This window comes from Galeopterus variegatus, unplaced genomic scaffold (genome assembly GCF_000696425.1).
Source record: "Galeopterus variegatus unplaced genomic scaffold, G_variegatus-3.0.2 Scaffold1972, whole genome shotgun sequence".
NCBI lineage: Eukaryota > Metazoa > Chordata > Mammalia > Dermoptera > Cynocephalidae > Galeopterus > Galeopterus variegatus.
The window spans coordinates 123,978-134,909 of NW_007728083.1; the positions used below are offsets into that span (position 1 = coordinate 123,978).

Genomic DNA, 10,932 nt, shown 5'->3' on the forward strand with positions numbered 1-10,932 from the left:
ACATTCACACAATGAGATGTAAAGGCCTTTCTGAATTACAGAAATCATCATCATTATTATTTTCTGACTATTGCCATAGGGAAAATGTTCATTAATGAGGAACACCTTAAAGAAAAAGAAGGGGGCCAGGAGTTTTATAGAGGCAGGTAAAAAGGAAGTTGTCTGCAAATCTTATGGGAGGCATGAGGAAGGGTGAGGATGGGTTTTACCTTGGAATATGCCAGGGCAATGTGGTCCTTTGTGATTAGCTGTTTCTTGGAATGCAAAAAGGGGGAGGGGGTCCTTAACCATCAGTGCTGTCCAGAAGCACTGGGCTCAGATAAAGTGCAATATTGTCCGTGAGATGAGCCTACTTTGTCAATTTTGTCTGTAGAATTTCTCTATATTCTCCTGTATATACCAGATTATTTTTGGTTGCCTTTTTTGTTTAGATGGTTAGTTTTTTGTTTTTCACTGCTTATGACTTTTCCCCCTAACTTAATTGTAAGTTCTCTGAGGGAAGGAAGTATGTCTTGTATTGATTTGTATTCCTTCTCCTCATCTCCCTCTTCTTTTTGCGTAGCACTTAGTGTTCCAGCCCATCTATCCAAAAGTTATTGATGTTCAGTAGGAGGACAGATTATCTCTTTTTTGATGAGCTAAGGCAGTAGACTTATAAAATGTAAGCTTTTCATAATTGGAAAAAAGCATTCATAGCCATGAACTTTCAAAGTCACATATTTAATTCTTATTTATGGAGAATTCATGGATGGACAAATCCTTTTCTTTAGTTGGTTTCTTCCTGGTTGCATACCTAGGGCCAAGTTATTCTTTGGCTGGATGATTGCTGAGTTCACTTTCATGAAGCAAAGTCAGTGTCTAGTGATAGTTTTACCAACTTCCTGCTCACCAGTGTACCTGTCTCATTGATTCAGCCTGTGAAACAGAGCATTGTTTAGAATATAATATGATATTATGGAAGAGATTTCATGAATAAGTTTATGCATTGTATAGGCACTAGAAAGATCTTATAGTCTCATAGTAGCAAAGATGCCATTTTAAATGTTGCTTATGCCTAAAATTCTGTTTCAAATAAAGCCTAAGGGAGAACTTAGAAAAAAAGTGGGCTGGATTTTGAGGTGTGTGTGGAAGAGAAAGAAACTGAAGCATTTAGGATGAGGCCTTAAAAATAAATTATAATATACTCTTGACAAAGAATGTTCTTTTACATCTAATTAACAAGGCTTAATGGAAGTATAATAAAAGAATGGGTTAATGTTGACAAGAGGTTAAGGTGACACAGTATCACTGATTTCAGAAAAGTTAAAGAATACCAGTGAAGTCAATGAAGACAATTTTTGTGAAAGAAACAAAACAAAATAACTTTAGAAAAGACTGCTTCATTCTTCATTGTAATAATTACACTTATAGAAAGGTTACCACATTATGCTGCCCAGGAGGTTGTGCATTTGTACATTCTACACTTGGCTTTTCTGAGCAACAAGTGCCAAGCTTATTTAAAACAACCAAACACAAACAACAGCAACAACAACAAAAACTTCTAAGTTGTGTCATACGGTCAGTACAGAGAATCCTGTCCCCAACATCTTCTACATCTGGCTAAGCAAGATTGTCTTTAAGACCCCTTCTAGATTCTAGCTTGCTGAAAGTCCTATAAGTGATCATTAGTGTTCATCATGATGACCCCAGAATAATACAAATTTTTTGAAGTGATTCCTAAATCATCAAAGAAAAGTTCTGTCTTGTTCAGTATAGTTATGATATTCTAATACTTTGAGAATCTGGGATTCTGAATGGAAAATGTCACCAATCAACCTGAGTATTACCAAAACACTTCATTTCCTGATCATTCTGGGCCATTTACCATATAATCTTTGTAGCTGGATTTTTGTTTTTCTTAAAAGAAGAGATTTTAAGGGACTAGATCTCAAGGGTTATATCCTTGGCTGTAAAGACTCCCTTGGATTGCTTTTTGGCTGTTGGCTGTAGCAACTTGTTTTCTTGCAGAGACGAAGCATCTGGTTTTTGTTATCTCAATGATGCTGTCCTGGGAATATTACGATTGCGACGGAAATTTGACCGTATTCTCTATGTGGATTTGGATCTGCACCATGGAGATGGTAAGCCCTTCAGTTTCAAAGGTACTTTGCTGCTAGGACAACAGGTTTTTATCAGTAAAGCTGCTTCTATGCAAATGGTAAAAAGAGAAATGCATGTTGCAGTTGAAATTTTCCTGATTGAGAATTCTAAGGTAGGTGGTGTAGAGATTCCTCTAACTGAGGCATTTTCTGCTTTGCTGTCCAAGGTAGGCTCCTGTAATTTCCTCTCCCATTTCTTCCTGTAGCAAAGCTCTATAGTAGAAAATGTTAAAAAGTGGAACCCTTGCGATCCCATTGCCGGTCCCCGGTGCGGGCGCGACACCGAGGGTTGCGATCCCGTTGCCGGTCCCCGGTGCGGGCACGACACCAAGGGTTGTGATCCCGTTGCCGGTCAGTAAAAAAGACAAAAAGGAAAAAAAAAAAAGTGGAACCCTTACCCTTACCATTCAGTGCTCAGTAACCTCCCTTAGGTCATTTCCATTGGTTCTAAGTGAAATCTGTGGTTACAGCTGATAGTATTATCTCTTCTCATCGATGTTTCTCTCAAGATAGAACAGGTGTATGATGGGCTAACATTCTAAATTTTTCAACCAGTAGGCTACCAACTTGTGTAATGATCCGAGTATGTGCCACTTTCTTTGATTACTAAACTATCTGGTCTTGTACAAACCCAGTGCATCTTCCCTAACTTTTTTTATTATTTTTTTAGTAGAATCTCCTAACATTTTTCCTTAACCCATTAATCCCCTCTTAGAAGACTCCACTGAAAAGACTTATCTAGCCCTCCCATGTACTTTCCATCTAGAAGGTAGAACTCTGGTGACAGTTGCCACATTCTGTTTCTTTAAGAAATTCTGTCTGTGGCATAGTATTTCCATTCATCTAGGAACACTTATCCAGTAAATTATTAGTTAAGGATATCCCTCCCCTGCCCCCACATCAGTGACTGCTATTTCCTTGTTTCCAGGGATTTTTTTTTTTTTTTTTGAGATGAGCTAACATAATCAAGACATAAAGGAGGAAAAGAATAGTAGTATGTGTCTGAGGTTAGGGTCAGCTCTGCTGCTAAAACAGAAAAAGAAAGAAGAAATTGCAGGGGAAACCTCCTCAGGGAGCATCACCTGCATGGATGCTACCTTGGAATGGTGACAGAAAATTAAAAGTCAAAGAGAGAAAAGAGGAAGGTTAAAACTACCAACATTGGGCCGGCCCGGTAGCGCACTCGATAGAGTGCAGCACTTGGGAGCGCGGCAGCACTCCTGCCGAGGGTTCGGATCCCATATAGAGACTGGTCTGCTCACTGGTTGAGCGCAGTGCGGGCGTGAGACCGAGGGTTGCGATCCCGTTACCGGTCACGAAAAAAGACAAAAAGGGGAAAAAAAAAAAACTACCAACATACTACTTTGAGAACAACATTCACTGAATATCTGAATACAGCCAGAGTGCAAAACATAGCCTTGTCAGAAACCTTGACAGGCTCCTTATTGCCTATAATAAGGGCATTTGACCCATGTCTTATTTTTGTATGGCCAGTGAGCTAAGAATGGTTTATTCCAATTCTTTAGAAATATACACATACACATGTGCGTGTGTGCACAGGTGCACAATAAAAACCATAGTAGTTTGCAAAGCTTAAAATGTTCACTACAAGCCATTTAGTTTGCTGACCCCTGGCCTAGAGGAGTAGTTCTCAAATTTGAACGTGCATCAAAATGACCTGGGAGAAATTTGTTTTAAAATGCAGGTTGCTGGTTCATATCCACAGGATATTCCAATTTAGTCGGTCTGGTATAGAACCAAAGAATCTACATTTTCACAATACCCCAGTCATCCTGCAGTGGTCTTCAAGGTAAAATCCACGCTCTTTACATGTCTTTCAAGGCCTGCCTCAGATAGGCCTCACCTATCTTCCCAGCCCGATCTCTCACTACTTGCCGTCCAGTCTACTCTACTCAGTGAGCATGTCTCGCTATTCCCACCTCCCTGACTTTGCCTCCCTTTCTCCTAACTTAGTTTTGCTTTCTCCTCTCCTTTTCTATCTCCAAGGTCTCCCCATTTGCTCAAATTCCAACACTATCAGATTTTCCCTGACCACTGCAACCCAAGTGTTCTCTCCCTCTTCTCAAGTCCTATATTGTTTATATCTATGATTTGGTGTTTAATCATATTTTGTCTTATATTGTTAGTTAATTTTTTAATGAGTCCATATCTTCTCTTGCCATAGAAACTTTAAGTCCCTCCAGAGCAGGGATCAAGTTGTTTACTTCCTTCTTCCTTGTACAATGCCTAGAAGCAACAGTATTATGCATAGAGTAGTGGTTCAGTGAAATACTTGTTGAATGAATGAATGATTATGAAATTCAAAGTATTAGTATCACAGTTCAAGAATAGAATCAACTCTATTGAACCATATAAGAATGAAATAAGACTGTCACCTGAAACCGCTCTTTCCATTTGCAATGTTATTTCTACACCATTTAGAGTTTCCTGTTTTAGCCAACTTTTATGGTGTGTTTCATTTCAGTTTATTTCCCCTCTTCAGCACCTCCCTTCCAGTGACCCCTGCCCCACCCCCAAACTCTTATACATTTGGTTTATTTTAAATCTCCCATGATTCCATAACTAGCATCCTGTGGTGGCTTCACTAGACACTCTTAACCCTCACAAGCCACTGCTTATAGAGATAAACACTCTGCCCACCTCCGCTCCTTTCCTTTTGGAATCACATATAGTCATGCTATGTTCAGATAATCAGTCTGTAAAATGGACGGACTATTAGCAAATTCAGGTACTATCTTCTTTTATGCTTCAAACAAAGAAATTGTCTCTGAGTTTACTTAATGTTTTCAGTTTTCATTAGAGGCCTATCCCCTCCTCGCCTTCTTTCATCTACTTAACCATTTTTCTCTTTTCGCACCAAGTCCGTATCCTCTACCTATCTGTCTCCGTCCTCTTTTAAGTACGATTTTATAACCATGCCTAATGGTATTTTCCATGAGAAGAAATATAAATGGTCGCTAAACATATGAAAAGGTGTTCAACACCCTAGTATTAAGGGAAATGCAAATTTGAACAACACAATTCTTTATGCCTAAGATTAAAAATATATTAAATAATAGCCAGTGCTACTCAAGGTGTGAAAAAATGGGAATTCTCGTACGCAACTGGTCAAAGTGTAAATTGGTACAACATTTCCGGATGGATAAGTAATCAGGATTTTCATGAATTATCCTTGTTTACACTTTAGTTTCTAAGTTGAAATTCTATTTTCATTTGTTTTGTTTTATTTCATTTACTTCATCCTCTGTGTCTGGAGCCTTTAACTGATTTTAACTGCCTCCCTAGGGCAAAACATAAGGCTTGGGAAATTAAAACATACCTGTTATATACAAGCAGAGTTAATATTTTTTAAGGTCTCTGTTGGCCTCCAATGAAGACTGAAAACATTAAGTAAACATGAGACAATTTTTTTTTTTCGTGTCCGGCAACGGATTGCAACCCTCAGTGATGCGCCTGTACCGGACCAGGACCGGCAACGGGATCGCAACCCTCGGTGTTGCACCCACACCTCGCTCAGCCAGTGAGCGGGAACCGGTCTGTATGTGGGATCCGAACCCTCGGTGGGAGCGCTGCTGCGCTCCCAAGCAGCACACTGTAGCAGTGTGCCACCGGGCCGGCCCTAACATGAGACAATTTCTTTGTTTGAAGCATAAAAGAAGATAGTACCTGAATTTGCTAATAGTCCTTCCATTTTACAGACTGATTATCTGAACATAGCATGACTATATGTGATTCCAAAAGGAAAGGAGTGGAGGTGGGCAGAGTGTTTATCTGTATAAGCAGTGGCTTGTAAGGGTTACTTTAAATCCCAGCTTTTATCTCCCAGGCCTCTGATCTTTTTCTGACTCTGTTTAAATGGAAAGGAGACCCATTCTAGAAAAGTTTTTCCCTTCATCTTTCTCTAGGCTTTGAAACTCTCTTATAAAGCTGCTATGAGGACAAGGACATGGCTAGTTTCAGTCTTCCATATTCTAGACAGAAAGAAGTACCATAAGTTACTATAAGTACACATTGGACCTTGGGTGACCTGCATTTATAACCAAACTTGCATTATAGAGAGGCATTGAATAATTAGGTTTTCACTGTCTAATGCCTAATGTTTATATTTGTCATATTTTTCAAAGGGTTGTCACATTGTACCTCTTTGAAAAAAATCCCAAGAATTTAACTAGAACCACTTAAACAAAACAAAACATAAAACTTCCAAGATGATGCCAATTTCCTCTATTCAGTTCTGTTGGTAATGCCTCAATTCTGAGCTCTTTCCCTTCTGTACCTTTTAGAATAGGTTGTCGAAGAGAACCCAGATATCCCATTGCATGGAAAGGGGAAGTTGTATTAGTCTGTTTCTGTTGCTTATAACAGAATACCTGAAACTGGGTAATTTATAAAGAAATGAAATTTATTTCTTACAGTTTTGGAGACTGTGAAGTCCAAGGTCTAGGGAACACATCTAATCAGGGCCTTCTGTTTGGTGGTGACTCTCCACAGTAATGCAGGGTATCACATGGCAAGAATGGACTAAGCAAGAGAGAGCTAATCTGCTCACTGGCTCTCCTTATAAAGCCATCATAACTATACCCATGACCACCCATTAAACCATCAATGGATTAATCCATTCACAAGGGTACAGTTCTCACAATTTAATCACCTCTTAGAGGCCCCACCTTTCAATTACCATAATAGGATTTCCCACCCTCTTAACACTGTTAGGATGGAGATTGTTTCGAACATATGAACTTTTAGGGGACACATTTGACCCATAGTATTCTGCCCCTGGCCCCCAAAGCTCATATCCTTCTCACATGTAAATACATTCATTTCATCCCCAAAGTCTTGTTGTTGTTGTTGTTTGGTTTGGTTTGCTGGCTGACTGGTAGGGGGATCCAAATCCGTGATCTTGGAGTTATAAGGCTGTGCTCTAACCAACCAAGCTAATCAACCAGCCATCCCCAAAGTCTTAACTTGTGTCAGCTCAAAAGTACAAAGTCTCATCTGTGAAATGAAACAAGTTATCTACTTCCAAGATACCACGGTGGGACATTCAAAAAGAGAGAAATAGGCTAGAAGAAAGGGGTCACAGGTCCTAAGCATGTCTAAAAGCAGGGCAGGGCAGGCATTAAATCTTGAAGGTGGAGAATAATCTCCTTTGACTCCATGTCCGGCATCCTCTGCGCACTGGTTCGGGGGTTAGGCCTCCAATTCCTCAGGCAGCCCCACCCATGCAGCTTTCCTGGGTTCAGCCTATGCTTCAGCTCTCCCAGATTGGTGTTCCACTTTGGTAGCACCACAATCCTGGGGTCCTTGTGGTGGTCCCCCTTTCACGGCTCCACTAGATCATGGTCCTGGTGGGGGCCCCGTGTTGCAACTCCAACCCCACATTTCTCCTCAGCATTGCTCTAGTGGAGGCTCTCTGCAGTGACTCTGCCCCTGTGACAGATCTCTTCCTGAGCCCCCAGACTTTTCCATACATCCTTTGAAAATCTGGGTAAGATGCCTCCACAAGCTCTTGCATTCTGCAAGCCTGCAGATTTAACACCATGTGGACGTAGCCAAGATTTCCAGTTTGTATCTTCTGAAGCTGCAGGTCCAGCAGCACCTGGCACCAATTCAGCCATGGCTGGAGCAGCTGGAGCAGCAAGGGTACAGGGAGCAGCATCCCAAGGTGGCCCTGGGCAGCGAGCCTGTAGAGGGCACCTCGGGCCTATTCCCCAAAACCATTCTGTCTCCCTAGGCCTCTTGGCCTGTGATGGGAGGAGACACATGGAATATTTCTGAAATGCCTTTGGGGTCTTTCTTCCATTCTCTTGCTTCTCATTTACATCTACGATCTCCTCAGAGTGGCCTTTACTGTCCATATTTCTATCAGCATCTGGTCACCACCACTTAATCAGTCTTTAAGACTTTCCAAACTTTCCCTGGTCTTCATGTCTTCTAAGCCCTCATCAGAATCTAGGCTTTTTCTAATCTGCTCCTCCAAATTCTTCCAGCCTCTGCCCATCACCCAGTTCCAAAAACTGCTTCCACATTTTCAGGTATTTGCTATAAGCAACATCCCACTTCTTGGTACCAATTTTCGGTATTAGTCCGTTTCTGCTGCTTATAAGAGATTACCTGAAACTGGGTAATTATAAAGAAATGAAATTTATTTCTTACAGTTTCAGAGTCCAGGGAACACATCTGCTAAGGACCTTTTTCTTGGTGGTGACTGTCTACAGCAACACAGGATATCACATGGCAAATGGGCTGAGCAAAAGAGAGCTAACCTGTTCACTCACTCTCCTTATAAAGCCATCATAACCATGTCAATGATGACCCATTAATCTATCAATGGATTAATCCATTCACAAGGATACAGTCCTCACAATCTAATCACCTCTTAAAGGCCCCACCTTTCAATTACCATAATAGGATTTCCCACCCTCTTAACACTGTTACAGTGGGGGTCAAGTTTCCAATACATGAACTTTTAAGGGCCAAATTTGACCCATAGCAGAAGTCCATTTCCAGTTTGCCGTGAATTTGAAAATGAACACATAAACTTCACTTGGGCCAAAGATCTACCTCATCCTGTAATTACAGAGATCAGCAACCAGAGGTTTGTATTACTTTTATTCCACAGCTCATTAGCTTTATTATTATTGCCATCTCATCTTCCCTTCTTCCCACAGCTGCTTTCTAGATTTTCAGGTGTTGAAAACAGGAGTTCTATGTATGAAGTGATTCTTCTGACATTTCTTTCTGTGGTAGGTGTAGAAGATGCCTTCAGTTTCACTTCCAAAGTCATGACTGTGTCCCTGCACAAATTCTCCCCAGGATTTTTCCCAGGCAAGTAACCTATGTGTTCAGTATTACATTTGATAAATAAATATTGCAATTCTTCTATACATTTCTTATATCTTATATTTGGATAGTTCCATGCTGTTAATACTTTATTGGTGCTATTCTATGCAAAATTTTAACACAGGTCACTTCAGATGCCAATGACAAGAGGAATGACAATAATACTTTTTTTTCCAGATTTTTATGGACTGTCAACAACCAGATTACTTATGCTTACCATACAATCAGATACCCCATGTAACTCCTAACATCCTGATAATTGCAATGATGTATTAATATTATGTCAACCTAGAAAGCGTGAAAAGTCAAGTGAAGGAGTTAATCTCTCAGTTTTTATTTGATCCAGTAATATGAAAACCAAGGTTTTTCAATTTCCTATGGTTTACCTGCTTCCCCAACATTGTTTACAATATTTATTTCTCTATATTATTTTTTTATTTTCTTTTATTCCCTTAGAAACCATCATGCCTTCAGGATCATCCTCCTGATTGACCTTTTTGGTCTTCTGAATTCTGTCAGAGAATCCTTTAAGTTTTCTAGTTTCTTGTGTTCTTAATAACTGATCACAGTGCTCCTCTCTTTTATAGGAACAGGTGATGTATCTGATGTTGGCCTAGGGAAAGGACGGTACTACAGTGTAAATGTGCCCATTCAGGATGGCATACAGGATGAGAAGTATTACCACATCTGTGAAAGGTATGACGGTAACACTGAGCCAGTAACAAGTAGATTGCATCTCTGTAGGATGAAATGGCTTCCAATCTCAAAGAATTCTTGTTTCAAGAAACAATTTGAAAAAGAAAACCATTATAAACTCACGTAGCTTTTGTACACTGCTCATTATGCTTATTTGATCAGGTAGCCATCCCGTGTTTGGGAGGCCAAGTGGTTGGACCAGAGCATGCTCCAGGTTTGATCTTACCTGCTACCCAGTGTGATTAAGGACATCCCAAGAGCAGAGCTTTTAGGCTGTCCTGGGGAATCCCTTGTCTGCTGTGTTCATAGCTAAAGAAATGCGCATATGTGTGATTTCATTAGCCTGGCAGGGTATATTTCAGTTTTCCATTAGGGAGACCTGTGCTTCCCTGCACTGGTGTAAATATTAGAGAGTTGGCTATAATTCTTTATCATGCGTTCTTGAGTTCTATTGATTGTGTTAAAATTAGAGTCAGAAATCTGTTCTTTTTACACTATAGTTAAGGATGAAGTTACAGACATTTGTAGGCAGACAGTTTGGTGCCAAAGTGCAGACCTTCAGAGTTGAAAATCCCTACAGAAAGGGGGGGGCTAAACGCATATTCATAAACACTGAGATTGGTCAGGTCCAAAAATTCACTGCTGACAATGGCAACAAAGTAAGTCTGACTAGAAATCAGCCAGTCAACATTACTGAGGGCAAGTAGTGGGGATTGGGATACTCTTGATCCCTCCCCCACTCGGCTCAGATTTCTCCCAACCTCTGGTGTAAAACAGGGATTTCCCAAAGGAGCCTGCCTGCACTGGCTGTCATCACTGGCAGTTGTATAAACAAAGTAGACCTATTAAAAAATAAGAACTTTACGCTTCAAAGGTGCCTCTTAGCTCCAGAGATTTGGCGAGCCAAGTCATCATTCAGTCATTCAGCAGCACTAGCCTCTTCATGATTTTGATTATGTCCCCTGGCTACCTCTGTATTGTCAGATTGAAAAGGACTTTTTTTTTTTTGGAGCCTATCTTTGATCGTTTAATTGTCCTTCTTTGTTCCCCTTAGGCTCTGTTCTGTCCTTGATATGTGCAGATCAGAGCTGCTTATGTAACTTTACCAACGAAGACGTCCTGTGGTTCTGTGTAAAAGAATTATTTTGTTTTTCTTTTAATCCCCTTCTTGACAGTGCCCAACATTTTGTTACCTTTTTTTTTTTTTTTTTTTTTTTTTTGCCATAGCAGGAAA

At 40.3% G+C, this 10,932-nt stretch overlaps 1 protein-coding gene across 2 annotated transcripts in view; it reads left to right on the forward strand.

The window, feature by feature from the left end:
* The window catches only part of HDAC8 (histone deacetylase 8), a 232,762-nt gene that overhangs the window by 65,004 nt on the left and 156,826 nt on the right, over positions 1–10,932 (forward strand). For both annotated transcript variants that reach the window (XM_008579872.1, XM_008579873.1), the window contains 3 exons: positions 2,008–2,120; positions 8,910–8,987; positions 9,590–9,698. In XM_008579872.1, the coding sequence (XP_008578094.1) occupies positions 2,008–2,120; positions 8,910–8,987; positions 9,590–9,698 (300 nt within the window). The remainder of the gene's footprint in view (positions 1–2,007; positions 2,121–8,909; positions 8,988–9,589; positions 9,699–10,932) is intronic.